Here is a 14,534-nt window from a genome sequence, read left to right as displayed (position 1 = left end):
GTTAGCAGAGTCACTTTCGATCAGCTGGAAAAAACTAATTGTCTTAGTCTTGATGATTTTAAAAATATCTACTAAGTAATATCCCAATAGTTCTTGAGATAAATAGTACAATGGTATTTATTGAGACATCTGATTCTATCTTATTTTTTCACTAGTAAGGAAGATCATTAGCTCGAAACTATTTGGCAAACATCCGATGAATACACAAGTAGTTCTTTTCCTTACACTGACTTCAGTAGCTCTCACTCCACATTTATTTTCCTAACTTCCAGCTCTTCCCTTCATCCCCACAACCTCCTTCTACATACAACCAGCTTGCTCCCGAGATGAATCTTCACTGCGGTCCTGCTCTCCCAGGTGCCTCGCTGCTGCCAGGACCTGCGTGCCCCCGCACAGGACCCCGTGTCTCAGCCGAGCGAACCCCACCGCAGCGTCCTCACATCGCTCACCTGCGCACAGCTGCCTTTCAGCTCCCGCACAGCACCTGCGCTCACCACTCTCCGATAAGGAAGAGCGAAAATATTGCCGTACAAACACACGATAAAGCTGCAGAAAGCGCGTCTTGGCCTCCTTCAGGGCGGGCACCGCTCTCGAGTGGCGGCAGCCGCCACACACCGTTATTGTTGTTCCCGCACGGCCCCGAGTAACGCAGCCGAGCGGCCGAACGCGTGGGCAGAGACCTGCTCCGGCCACTCGGGAGCTCGTTCCCAGTCTCCCGGGCAGGCAGCCCCTCGCCAGTTCCCCCCTCCAAGCATCTCCCCGCCGGAAGCCCGGCACACGAGGCGCGCCGGCGCCCGCTCCGCGACCCGGCCGTGGGGCATCGTGCCCGGGCGGACACCACGAGCCGCCGGCACGGCACGGCCCGGCCCCTCCGCCGGTGCTCACGCCTCGCACGGCCGGGGCACCGCAGCCCCCGCGCTGCGCCCGGGGCAGCGCCTGCCCCGCGGGCTCCCGCTCCCCCGCTGCCGGGCCAGCCCCCTCGGGCTCCGTCACCACCCCGGCCCCACCCGGCTCCCCGCCATCCCTCCGCGCCGGTGCCGACACCGGCGGCGGCCGCCGAGCCCCCTTCCCGCCGCTCACCCAGAAGGGCTCGGAAGCGTCCGCGCTGCAGAAGCTCTCGATCCCCATGGAGCGCGGCGAGGCGACCGCGGACCCCCGCGGCAGCGCGTCCCCCGTGCACAGCTCTCCCGGCCGAGCGGCGGCGGGCGGGGCCGGGCCGGCAGCGCCAGCCCGGGGCCCTGATTGGCTCCGCGTCACGGGGATGCCGAGCCCGGCGCCGCCGCCGCCCGCGCTGCGCAGCCCGGCCTCGGCTCGGCGGGGGCGGCGGGTCCGCGCCGCGGGCGGGCTCCGGGGCTGTCCCGCGGGAGCACCAGCGCCTCGCATCGGGGCCCGCGACGGGCCCGGGAGCTTCGGCCGGAGCCCGACGCGTGGCTTTGTTCAGCGCAGGAATGCCCCGCGCTCCTGGCAGCGAAGCCGGGGCGGAATCGCTGCCCCCGGAGCGCCGCAGGCGCGCTCGCCTGCTCGGCTCAGCTGCCCCACCCGGCAGGGACCCCTCCAGGCTCCTGCACCTCGCACCCGCACCTGCCAGCCGGGCTGGACCCGAGCCAGCGGTGGGCATGAGGGCATCTCCCTCTCCGTGGCACTGCTCCGGCCCCTGGGAACAGGGAATCCGAGGAGAGGTACCGCAGCGCCCCGCTGGCACCCGGGCCCCGCGGGACTGAGCCGAGGCAGGGTCCTAGGGGAAGGCCCCAGGGAAAGCCTAAGCTCACCTTCAAACAGCTCACTTCTCACTTCTCAGCATGAACCAGTTGTACTGGTTTCAGTGCCCGAAACTAGTTCAAGTTAACTAGCACGAACAGAAACAAAACAACTTCATCCACAACCAGATCTGCATCAAAATATGTAGTAGGTGAGCTAACTGCACAGCCCTGTGGTTGCAGCGGGTTGTGTCTCACAGTGCACTCTTCACATCCTATTTAAAATGCACCAGTTAAATCCACAGCTTGCCTGACTACTGCACCAGAACAGAGCAGCTGGAGTATGGTGGTACATATGTAGGAATGGCATCACATGCTGCAGGAAATAGCAGGATGGTTACATGGTACTCTACAGCAACATCTGAAATCTTTAATCACACAAACCTCAATTTAAAATGCTCTTGTCCATCCAGGGCAATTATGGTAACAGACAAAGTTGTTAAAAAGAGACAGGTCTTGTTATTTAACATATCACTTAAAGGCAGGCATCACACATACAAAAAATATATCCCAGACTGCTTTATTCACCTGCACTTTCAGAGCTGCACTTTCAGAGCTGTGCTCGTGGTGGCCAGATTGTCCATCTGACTGCAATATTTCTGGCCTGTCCCCCTGGATCCCACATTCTCAGGGTGTCAGGTCGAAGAGCAGCAGCAGCTGAGTCCAGCCCAACCCAGCCCTCATCTGCATTGATGGATGGAGCAGAATCATCCCTGAAAGATCAAACCACACACATTGGGTGTCAGGAGTTCTACGAGTTTGTCAGTTTAACCCAAACCTTAATCCGTATCATGTTAAAATCTTTATAGTATTGCTAGAGAACAGCTAAATGTTCGATTCCCTTTATTTTTATATGCAGAAGAGAGTAAATAAGCATGAATTGAGGAGTGTCTAGAAAGATACATTTTTACCCACAGTTTTCTCAAGATACTACTGTAAGCTAAAAGACTAACAAAATTTAAGTTTCACATTCCAAATACTTTTCTTTCAGCCCCAGATTGTCCCAATGTCACTAACTGTCATGCTCCATGTCAATGATGTTTGTCCTCAAATAATGATTCTCGGATTTCCACCTCAAACTAGTGCTCTTCCAGTTAATTCTATTCCCTTGTAAACCAAAGCACAGTCAAAACACAGTGTAAATAATTAATGTGAGAGGAAGCAAGAGAATTCAGAAAAAAAAAAAAAAGTAACAGATTCAAACTATTTATTGTGGAGGAGAAAAACCAGAGCTCACACAAGGCCAAACTTGCACAAATACAGAACCAAGGCCTCAGAGTACCAGAAAGTCACTGAATGTGGATTTCACAAACCATTGTTTTAACAGCATCTATTAAAACACAGATTAATACAAGAACTAGAAACTGAAATCTTGTTTAGAAAGGAGATTCCCTTGCAAGCAGAAAAAAGAACTGCACGAAATTCCATATGACCTTTTTTTGTGGGATACAAACACAAGCAGGACAGGAAATTGAAGCACCCTGGAAAACCACAACAACTTATCAACGGGAAATCAGATGTGATAGAAGAGCGGCTCACAACGTCACGGAGAAGTTTGTAAGAATGCAGAGAAAAATGTTTAGACTGTGAAAATGCCGCAGCATTGAACGCAAGCAGCTGTTTGTCCCCGGAGTCGCCCTGGGGATCCAGCAGCGGGCTCAGGGTGGCCAGGGGCGAGCACTGCTCTGACTCACTGACAGCCACTGCTGGCCTAAGGAAACACATTGCCTTCGCCATCACTTCTGATTTTCCTAAATTTTATTTATTGACGTCTACCAGAGATGCTTTGGAAGACTGTCATATAAACATTTGCTTTGAGAGGAAATGTAAAAACAAACAGAACTAAACAATCCTAACGACCTCCCCAACCCCAACACTTGGTCTCGTCTTTATTGCCTAAGACGCCTCACATTTTCCTTCAAGCCCCAGCAGGCTGCTCCATCTAGACAACAGCAAATCCAGTTTGTTCACCCACACCGGCTGTATTTCCTTTGGGAAATACTTAATGCATTGACAAAATAAACACTCTTGACTCATCCGAGCAACACGAAGCACACACACACGTCTCCAGACACGCCAGGGATCTTCAGGCTTGCAAAACACCCCGTATCCAGTTACATTTTGGCAAGTCCTTTTCATTAGAAGCTCAGCTTCGGCGAGTCCTTTTAATCAACAATACATGTGTCAGGGACTCGGTGCAAAACTCCTCCGCCACACGCATGGGACAAATTCTCGCTCATTTTCCCCGTTTCCTTCCCCGATCTTTGCCAACCTCTAAAAACACGGAGGGAGAAAGCACGGCAACCCTGACACTCCGCCCAGCTGACGGGGCCGGACTGCGGGCGGCCAGAGCGGGACACCGAGCGCTAGCTCCACGGGCAGCACGCTGCCGCTGCTGATGCTGGTTATTGCAGCCCGGCACGACCCTGCCCGCGGGCTGTCTGCCAGCAGAGGGATCCCCTGGAGCTGCCGCTCCCTCAGCAGCCGGGCGGGAGCCACGCTGTCCCCTCAGGGCGCTCCCGCCCAGCCCTGCACTGTCCCCTCAGGGATCGCCCTGCCCCGCGCTGTCCCCTCAGGGCGCTCCCGCCCTGCCCCGCGCTGTCCCCTCAGGGATCGCCCTGCCCCGCGCTGTCCCCTCAGGGATCTCCCGGCCCCGCGCTGTCCCCTCAGGGCGCTCCCGCCCAGCCCTGCACTGTCCCCTCAGGGATCGCCCTGCCCCGCGCTGTCCCCTCAGGGCGCTCCCGCCCAGCCCTGCACTGTCCCCTCAGGGATCGCCCTGCCCCGCGCTGTCCCCTCAGGGCGCTCCCGCCCTGCCCCGCGCTGTTCCCTCAGGGATCGCCCTGCCCCGCGCTGTCCCCTCAGGGATCGCCCTGCCCCGCGCTGTCCCCTCAGGGATGGCCCTGCCCCGCGCTGTCCCCTCAGGGATCGCCCTGCCCCGCGCTGTCCCCTCAGGGCGCTCCCGCCCAGCCCTGCACTGTCCCCTCAGGGACCGCCCTGCCCCGCACTGTTCCCTCAGGGATCTCCCGGCCCCGCGCTGTTCCCTCAGGGATCGCCCTGCCCCGCGCTGTCCCCTCAGGGCGCTCCCGCCCAGCCCCGCGCCTGCGCAGTTCGCGCGGCGCCATCCGGGTCCCGGCGCGGCCATGGCGACGGTGGCGGAGCTCAAAGCAGGTCGGGCCCGGGATCGGGGCCGGGATCGGGGCCGGAGCCGGGATCGGGGTCGTGTCGGGCCGCCGGGAGGGCCCGCCGGCCTTCCGCGGCCATCCAGATGGGTCTCAGAGCTGCCGCGGGCGCTAATGCCGTCCCTCGGCGCTCCCCCGTCTGTCGGAGCTGCCCCCGTCGTACACCGTGGGCTGTATTTCAGTATACTTCAGTATTAAACGCATCTCGGTGCAGTAGCGTCTGCTTCTTAAATTGCCAGAACGTATGCTTGCGACTAAAAAAAGAAATTTGTATTTGTGACTTCTCTGAAGGCTTAACTTTTATCTGTGACTTGCCCGGAGTGGTGGGAACTGGCACGTGCGCGGGTGCAGATACCTTATCGCTATTGCACTGGGCACAGGCCAGCATTCTGTATCGGGGCTCATTAGTGCTGCTGCAAACGCGTTTGCCTTTAAATTAACGCGCCTTTTTTTATGGTGATAGTTTTAAAGGACACACTGGAAAAAAGAGGAGCTCTTGCCCAGATCAAAGCGAGGATCAGAGCTGAAGTGTTCAATGCCCTGGACGACCAGAGCGAGCCGCGGCCGGCGCTGTCCCGGGAGAACCTCCTGATCAATGAGCTCATTCGGGAGTACCTGGAGTACAACAAGTATAAATACACAGCGTCTGTTCTGACGGCAGGTACTGGCCATGAGTTTGTGTCATCGCTGTAACAGTAATCTGTGATTGTTTGGTTGAATAATTCCATTGATACTGTGGAATTAGTAAGTGTGACAAGCTGCATAATCTTGTCTTCCCTTGGGAATGAACAGGGTACAAACAACCTCTCCGCAGCTCTGCTTACAGCATTAAGCCAAATCACTCCATTAGTTTTCAAGAAAACTTTCTCTCGCTCCTTTGCCCTTGAGATAAATTTTTTGACACAGTAGTTGATGCAAGAGCAAGAAAACCTGGTAACAGCCTGCAAGCTCAAATTTCTTGAAATGCCTGAGAGTAGTTAGAGGAAGAGTTGTTTGCCTGATGAGTTTATCTTTGTACTGTAAGACTTCTTTAATATTTTTCTTAGATTCTTTAAGAGTGAAGATAAAAAATGTAATGTGCTATTGTAAATTATATCAGTATGAATCACTAATGCTCAAGTGAGTCTCTTGGAATTACAATACACTGTTAGTTATTAATAGTCTAGAAGGGAGGTGTGTGCGCTCATGGTCTTTTGAAGTCTTCTGCTCATCCTTGACAGTTTTCTTACCATTCAGGGATTTTGTTTTTCAGAATCTGGCCAGCCTGAAGTGCCCTTGGATAGACAATTTCTTGCCAAAGAGCTGAACGTAGTCGAAGATACAAGTGCAAAATCAGTGTAAGGAGGAATTTTGGAATGCTCAGTATATTCTGTATATTCCATATTCTGTATAACCAGTATATTTTTCTCTTTAGTGTCATTATAAATCCCATGTAAGTGTTCTGACCAATTGAAATGTGGCTGATCCCATGCCTGTTCTAATATGCTGGATTCTGTTTTACGATGCCAAACACGGCACCACTTTCAGACATACTCCAAACTAACCCCGAATTCTGCCAACACGGTGGCATTCTCCAGAGAGCACCCTTGTGCACCAAAACACAACTCTCTTACCAACACAGTCTGCTTTCTACAAAAAGTAGATCTGCCCTTTTCATATCTGTGAGTTGCTGTGTGGAGCAATAAAATATTACTGTGAGATTAGATATAAAATCAGAGTGCTCCAATAAAACTGCGTTAATGACCTGAGGGCTGAGGCAGGTTCAGACACGTTGAGCATTCTCTGTAGCTTGTGCTGCCTGAGCCTGTCAGGTGCTCAGGAAGAGCCAAGTTTGAGATGTGCTGTGGTGGAGTGGCCTGTAGCCCACCAAAGTCTGACCTGTTGTGAGATCTGATCCACGGGTGAGCATGTGGATCTGTGCTCCTGTGCTAAACACACTCCAGTTCTTCACCTGCCAGGGGAGCTGGAGTTCAGTGGAGGGTGTCTCTTAGTCTGAGCTTTTCAGGGCAGTGTTGGTGTTCAGGGGGAGCTTAGGTCTGTGCTTATTTATGTATTGGTACTTGGATGTGTTTTAAGTCATTAAAGACGCCTGTACATATTGTAGAAGTAAATATTAAGATCTGAGAAGTCCTGGGGGAAGGGTGTATTTTTAATGCTCAATTTTTCATAGACTTTATAGACTACTTTTGTAATTTCCCCCTTAAGCAGACCTCTCCTGTATGGAATTCTCTCTCATTTCTTACATGGTGGTAAAGAAGAAAGTGCCCAGAATGTCCTTCCTAAAGTGTCTCTGCTGACTCATCCAAAGCAGAACCTTGGCAAACCAGCTGCAGAGAGAAATCAGAAAGGTGGGTGCAATGTTGTTTTTGCAGAACTTTAATCTGTGACTTTTATAGATTTCTTGTACCATGCAGCTGGACACTGTATACCTCCTGCTCTGTGCAAGGAATGCTTTCATCTGGCACCAGTTGGCTTCACCATTTCCCTAAAAGTTCAGCTGGCCAAATTGTACTCTCTGACATTATTAGAAATCTGAAAAGGGTCAACTAGAGACAGTCTCACTATATTGGGAATTTAATACAACATTTTAACCTAAATTCTCAATAAAATATATTTAATAGTGGGCATGTCTCTGTTTCTTATCTGGTCTAACCTAAATTCTGTAGAAAGTTCTTAACTCCTTACCTGTCAGTTCTTTACATGGGCATAAACCTTTTCTGACTGAGAACATAATTCATATCCTATTTGCCACAAAAGCTTGAGCCCAAAGTTCATTGCTCTATAGTAAACACTGCTAAATCTTATTTGCCTTTTCTGCTTTTGGACTGGTTACAATTAATACCACCTAAGCTAGAGAATGAAAAGGATCATTGGTTCAGTTTTTGCCGTCCAAGAGCCTGCTTGGCATATTGCTTCATTTTTTACTGTGAAAATTCATTACTCTCCTGTTAATACTACAAACTATTTGGTTCGTAGCCAAAAGTTTCAAAAGTATGAAGCCTGACGTCTTACTGACATCCAAGAAGTGCGAGAAATACTAACAGTTTTTTAATAGTTAATTCATTGAGACAATGCTGGCTTTCTTCTGCCAGAAGAGGGGGCTGAAGAAACAAAATTTCCATACCAGAACTTCTATAAGTTACATCTTTGTTAGACCACAATTGTTTGTGTCAGAAATTTCTCCATTTTTAAAACAAACTGAGTGTATAGGAGAATTTTTTTTTAAGTACACTTGTTTCTACTGACTGCAGGGTCACCCTGCCCTGTTGACTCCAATATAACTTCACATGGAGATTTAATTGGTTACAGTTAGTTACAGAACTCAGGATTAATCATAAAACACAACAACACATTGCTTTTAGAAGTAAACAAAAGCATACAAATTTTAAGGCTTTGAACCTTTAAATAAATATATCCTGAAATCACTTTCTGCTTGTGTTGGGGTTTAAAATACTGATTATCCAGCTCTTTTCCTTAGGCTGCATATTCAGGTAATAAGTCCATTCATAAACTCAACCTGCCAAGTCTCCTATTTAACATCTAACTTGCTTTTCACTTTAGAAATTATCTTTTTTATTTAGATGTGGGAGTATTCCAGCAGACTGGGGATCCTGATAAAAGGTGTGGAATGTGGTGTTTCTTTGCCTCATTCACTACAGCTGAGTTGGAAGTTCTCTGAAGTCTAATCTTAGTGATGCAAAGCTTTTATCCTCTACAGCTGCTTGGAAACATTTATCTGTAAAATTGCTTGGGTTCTCTATGATGATATTGTGCATCAGAGTTGATAATAGTAGAAGATAACCTTTGACAAGTAGAAGAACACCTTGGACCTCCAGATGCATGAGAATATTTTTGTCTGTGTTTCATTTTCAGACAGAATTCCAGAACCAGGAAGGATGGCTGGCATGAACATCGAAGAGCCTCTTATTTTACAAAGTATAAAGAGATGATATCTTTCATTTTCTAGTTTCTCATTTCAAAGTCTGTCAGATTTAATTTAGGACATTCCTTCATTGCATAAATTTCTCCAATAAATCCAGTGGGACCATTTTAGCTTGTAACATCTACTCATGAGACAGGATGGCAAGGTCATAGTTATTGTCAATTTAAAAAGTGTTAGCAAAGCTCTCTTTCCCCAGTGCTGATAGAAGGAAAACTGTACAGGGACTCGCATTAGTGAATCCTGTGTCTAGAATTGCACCTGAATATACTGGGTTTATCCAATAAATTTTTATATAACAACTTATAATTTCTGCACTTACATCTTTGTGTGTTTTACCTGTGTTTCTGAATAAAATTTTTCACTTTTATTCTGTGTGGTATTTTGAGAGTGTTCAAACAAAACATTTTAATCATTCTTCTTAAAAAGAACCTGCACCTTTCAGATAAGTAAGGGAAAAGCAATTCTGATAGAAAATGGAAGTGATTTAGAGGGATAGTGGTTTTTAATTCTCTGGAAATGGGGACTATATTTATCTTCATGCCAGCAAACAAATGGGAGTAAGTTTTTTCCATTGGGAGTCGCTATAAATTGTACAGTGTAACAGTGGGTAAATGGGAGGGGAAGGAACTTCTGGGGTTTTTTTCCCAAACAACATGAAACTCAAAGTCAGGCAAAGCCAAAAATAAAGTTGATAGTAGATTACTGATTCCCAGAACTCTTTTTTAGCTGAGGTATTTACATGTTTTTAAATGGTAATTTATTTTAAAAGCCAAACTTACTGGGGTACATAAAAAATAACATCTATTTTTTCTCTTCTCATTTTAACAAAATGCATAAATGTTAAAAATATCTAGTGGTTCTGAGAGCAGTTTTGTGTAAATAAATCTCTAGAGTCAGGTCTTTAAAAACCTTTATTGTCAGATAAATGGTACATTGGAGGGGGAAAGAGAGGAAGAGAACCTGCAGTTTGTGAAGTTGAAAGGACCCCAAGTTGTGCACACTGTGAAATTTTGCCTTTATCTTGATTGGAGTCAGCATTGCAGGGATACTTTTATTTCTCCAAGCAGCCTGTAGTGTAATGTGGAATTGCAGAGAGGCTGCCTTTATCCATTTGAAGGCTCAGCAGTGAGCTCATCTCTGTGACTGGCAGTGCTGGCAGCTCCCCGCTGGCTGATTTGTGTCTCAGGACTGCTGCCAGGAGGGGAGGACATGTGTTTGCAAATAAACCTCAATCAAGTCCGTCTGTAAGTCCTCTGCAGCAGTGGCAGCTGACCACTGGATCAGGCAAGGGAATCTCTGCGTGCTCTCTGCTCACACCTCCATCACCCTCAGCTGCTGAGCTGAAGAGCCATCCCTGAATTTTTAATTTGATTTTCAAGAAGTTCAATGCTAGACCCATGTTTTTCCATGGAGCAGTGGATCAATTTGTTATGTGTATTTGGATTCTGAATTGTCTTTTCAAAGGCAAAGAAAAAGGCTCTGAAAACACAGAAGCTCAAACCTTCTCTGCTATGCAAATGTTCCAGTGTAATCAAAGCCATTGCTTCTGCCTTCTGTCTTCTCACCACAAATCTTTCAGATGCTGCCCAGGTGCCGTGGAGCTCCCTGGGAAATGGATTTTTAGTGTGGAAATTTGAAAAATATTTGCCCAGCCTGAAGAAGGCAAAGGGAGATTTGGTACCTGTTCTTTCACAAGCACAGAGTCAGGAAAGCAGAGGCTACTTCACTGAGCTTTGAGGTGAAGGTGTATGTCTGAAATCAGAGACAAAATGCATTTAAAACGAAGGGAATCTTTGGACTATTTTCTCTGGGGACTCACCCATTGTACAGACACTGCCTTGGGACAGTGGGTGGAATTTGGCCTGTTTGCTCTGGGTGCAACTTGCATTTCATCTAATTCCCAATACCCTCACAACCCAAATCTGGGGCTTAGAAACAATCTCTTGTTTCAAAGTACAGTCATTGTACAAGCAAACTAAAGGCAAATTAAAGCGTATCTCCAGTGATGTTTATTTACAACAAAGCATGAAGATATGTTTATGAAAACATACTGGTCTAATAATATTATTAATCATCTAGCATTTATCTTGACAGTACATGAAATACGTAATATGTCCTCTGTCAGACTGCCTGCCTTGTTACTGGGTGAAGAGGAATTGCAAAATCTTTGCCACATGGAAGCACGTAGCATTCCTTAAAATTTTAAGGTGAGATCGATATTTAGATCAAAATATTTCACAGTCCTAGAGTCACAGGTTCAGGTTTTAGAAGAAATTGTCACCTAGGTGAGCATACACAAAAATTATTTTCTTAACTTCAGAAGTTGCATAATTACAGTCTGGGATGTCTTGTATTAACTGCCCTTATTCTTTCTCCTGACAATAGAAAATGAAAAAAAAAAAACAACATTAAAAAAGATGGAAGCCTATAGAAGTTTGAGGTCTTTAAATAGCAAAATGCATTTGGGAATTTTGTTGGAGACAGAACATTAACCAAGAGCATTATGGAGGGAATTCCATAAAAGAGCCTGTTTGTTGTCTAAGCACGTTATCACAAGTGAAGGTGACAAGGAGCCAGAGAAGTCTGGTGTGGATATCAGATCTGGAAAGCCCTTTGGAAGAACTTAACCCACAAGTTTGAAAAATTCTTTAAGACAGAATTTTTGCTCTCCCCTTGAAGGAGAGCGAACTGCGTCTCTAGACTGCAGGGCAGCCGAGCTGTTTCAGAGGTTTCCGTTTCTGTGCTGGACCGGGGAGATTTTTTAAAGCTTTATCAGCTCCCTCTGAGGAGTCGGTTACGTTTTCCTTCCTGAGCGCCCTCGCATCAGGCAGCCAATCTCGGTGTCACTGGCTCGGTTTTCCGGAGGAGTGATTATCCTTGGGTAATCACCTTTAGGAAAAGAAACGCCAAGAGGTTTGTTCACACTTGCAAGGACACCCTTTCAGCAGCGGCTGATTCAGAGCTGCTCTGTGCACTTCCCAGGCTCCACCTGACCACCGGCAGTCAGCGTTAAGCACACACATCAAGCGGTTGGGGAGTATTTCCCCTCATCGGAGTGTTCTCAAGATTGATTGCACACAGACTGTCCCTCCTGTTACGAGGGCACAGTTTGACCAGTACGATTACCTGTTCTAATTACATTACAGAGAAACATGGTTGGTAAAACTTAAGTAAAAGCGTTTTTCAACCAAACAAAAATTGCTCACCTGATGCTTTATTTAACAAACCAACATCACCATCTCTGCTGTTCTTTTTTCCCCTCTCTTGTGTTCAGGTTGCACCATGGTAAGGCAGCTAAGAGTTCACTTCTCTCCTTCTTGGGTGCTCTTTCTTTTTTCCCCAAGTACAATGTTTACAGTGCAAATTCAGTGAGGAGATTTTTAAGGGTAGGCTGCTCAATACTTTTTTTTTTTTTCTAGAAAAGTAATTAAAGCAAATAAATAAACAAATCAAGGGGGTTTTAAACAAAGCTTATTTTCTTGTCACAAACTCATCATCCACTGGGAATCCACAGCTTTCATTCTGAGGCAACTTCGGTTTAAAACAAACGACTTTCAAGAACTCCAACCAGGCTATCAGAGTAATACATTCTTACATTAGCTTTTAAGTGAAGCTTGGGAGCCATGCTTACATTTATCAGCTCCTACCCCACATGGCTTGAGAGTGCAACTCTTTCGGTCCCAGCAGTAACATTTTTTTGGACTTCCCAGCTCCATTTAATGTCACATCATATATCACCCTCCAGCACTGCTGCTGTTAAACTCCCTCCTCGGGCAGCAAGCCTGCGTGTGCAGTGGTTTGCAGACCAGCCAGAATAATTTCCACTCCTTTTTAAGCTACTATTATAATGGGTCTGGTTTTGTGAAACAGCTGCATGTGTTTAAAAGGAACTTGTTAGGATAACGTTGATGAATGTTAAAATGATCATACTTTTCAGAGGATTCCCTCGCATTTCATTGTGTTTCTAATTAAAAGCTAAGTTTGCAATCAAGAAACTGCAGGGGGAAAACGTAAAATAGGGTGAACTACCCTGCCCCGTGAGGAACTTTCTGCTAACAAGGACAAGTTTCTTGGATTTATGTCGTGGGGATCATTTCCCTGGCTTTGCTCCAACAAAGTCACACGTGCACGGGTCTGATATGGCGCTGCTGGGTCCTGGAAGGTTCTGCATGGCTCCGTGGCAGCCCCACACCACTGCAGACACCAACCCTCCCTCTGGCAGGACAGTCTGTGACCTCTGGGGCTGTGTCACTGCCCTGGCAAAGCTGGTCTACTCCTGCTGAGGCCCAAACTTGACCCTGCATCTGGTATTTCTGAAATGTTGCAGAGCAGAAACCCCAGGGCTCTTTCCCTCTCTCCTCTTTGTCCAAATTTGTTCACCACTGGCCAGAGCTAGAAGAAGGGGGTTACAGGTCTATCACACCTGCAAGTTCCTGACCCAGTGACAGCAGAGGTTTTCAGCCCAGCCTCCCCATATAGGTATTTTTTTAGGATGATGGGACCATTATGAGCCCCATCCATCTTCCCCAGGAGGGTTTATTTTCCAGAGAAGACAGAGCTGTTGATGTCAAGAGAAATAATTTCACTCAGGCCTGTGCTCAGATCCTTTGGGTATACACCATATTTAGTCTGTTGCTGAGAGGGGGTTGTTTCGGTATTTTGTATTTGGCACGTTGATGGGAATTCCTAGAGGATCCTAGCTTTCCCTTTTTGGGATATCTCCATCCACAGGTCCTACTGCACAAGGCTGTTGGCTACTAGGGGAGGAAGGAGGGGGGACAGCTGGGGACTGAAGGTTTGGGGGGTGTGCGGAAGGTTTGATGAGGAGCAGATCACTCCCTAACCCTGCAGGTCTGGCTCCCAGCACCCCGTCCCGCTCTCCCTGCCAGCACACGGTGCCTGCTCCCTGTTCTGGCCGTGCATCCCCCAGCTCTTCACCACTTCTCTTCTACATTCACAGACACAGGGAGGTATTTCTTATGTATGAGCAAGTATTGACAGTCCTCTCTCAAGAACTGAGCTGCACGCTGGATCAGGACAGAAACTTCGGCAAATCTGCTGGGAAGGTGGCAAACAACCCTCGTCTCCCAGCGGCGAAGGAGGGAGGCTTAAACCAGCCCCAGGCTCCAAATGTCACATAAACACAGGGAGACCCAGAGTCACCTCCACCCACACAGTCCTGCTGTGTTAGGAACGACCCTCTTTGCCCAAGCAACCCCTGAACGCAAGGACTTAGCTCCAACAAAACGCGCTGACAGTGGGTAGGAAACATCCTGTGCCACATCGGCCGTGACCTGTCCTTTGCCCTTCTAGGCACAGGGCCATGAGGGACAGGGATTCTGCCAAGGCAGGAAGGAGTTAAAGGCCCGTTTGCTTTGTCAAACAGCAGGGGGAAAGGGTGAAGCCCTGAACTTGTGATTTAGGGGCACCCCTTTCATACATCTTTTTGAAAGCCAGAACCATCCTGCTTCCCTAAAAAGCGGCTCGGGGCAGGGGCCACAGCCCAGGGTTAGGCCCTGCTGGGAACGAGGTTCTTGGCTCAGGCTGTGTTTTTGAAGCCAGGTACCAAAAGGATTTTCCAGCAGGACGTGGTTTCCAGGGCCCCTCCCCACTGACAAGATTCTCCTCCTCTATATAGGGAGGCTGCAAAGGCAG

General features: G+C 48.1%; 2 protein-coding genes across 6 annotated transcripts in view; one reads left to right on the top strand and one right to left on the bottom strand.

The window, feature by feature from the left end:
• ABCC1 (ATP binding cassette subfamily C member 1 (ABCC1 blood group)) overlaps positions 1 to 1,177 on the bottom strand; it is a 46,130-nt gene extending 44,953 nt beyond the window's left edge. Inside the window, exon 1 of the mRNA XM_066198217.1 lies at positions 1,081 to 1,177. Coding sequence (XP_066054314.1) covers positions 1,081 to 1,128 — 48 coding nt within the window. The 5' untranslated portion in view covers positions 1,129 to 1,177. The remainder of the gene's footprint in view (positions 1 to 1,080) is intronic.
• A 3,667-nt stretch (positions 1,178 to 4,844) lies between these two features.
• On the top strand, positions 4,845 to 9,246 carry CEP20 (centrosomal protein 20). Of its 5 annotated transcripts, none has more exons than XR_010723256.1 (5): positions 4,845 to 4,925; positions 5,400 to 5,597; positions 6,189 to 6,273; positions 7,195 to 7,284; positions 8,810 to 8,897. XR_010723256.1 is itself a non-coding variant. In XM_066198383.1 (5 exons), the coding sequence occupies exons 1-5, from the start codon at positions 4,898 to 4,900 to the stop codon at positions 8,884 to 8,886; spliced, it is 528 nt and encodes a 175-aa protein (XP_066054480.1). In that variant the 5' UTR covers positions 4,845 to 4,897; the 3' UTR covers positions 8,887 to 9,246. The 5 variants fall into 5 exon arrangements, 3 of the variants coding, with proteins under 3 accessions (XP_066054480.1, XP_066054479.1, XP_066054481.1); XR_010723255.1 differs by having other exon boundaries at positions 7,192 to 7,284; XM_066198383.1 differs by having other exon boundaries at positions 7,145 to 7,284; positions 8,810 to 9,246.
• The last annotated feature ends 5,288 nt before the right edge of the window (positions 9,247 to 14,534 follow it).

This window comes from Chamaea fasciata, unplaced genomic scaffold (genome assembly GCF_029207755.1).
Source record: "Chamaea fasciata isolate MVZ Bird 193981 ecotype frontalis unplaced genomic scaffold, bChaFas1.0.hap1 SCAF_16, whole genome shotgun sequence".
Classification (NCBI taxonomy): domain Eukaryota; kingdom Metazoa; phylum Chordata; class Aves; order Passeriformes; family Sylviidae; genus Chamaea; species Chamaea fasciata.
Note: the sequence above shows the minus strand (reverse complement) of the source record. Positions and strands in the feature narration are given on the sequence as shown.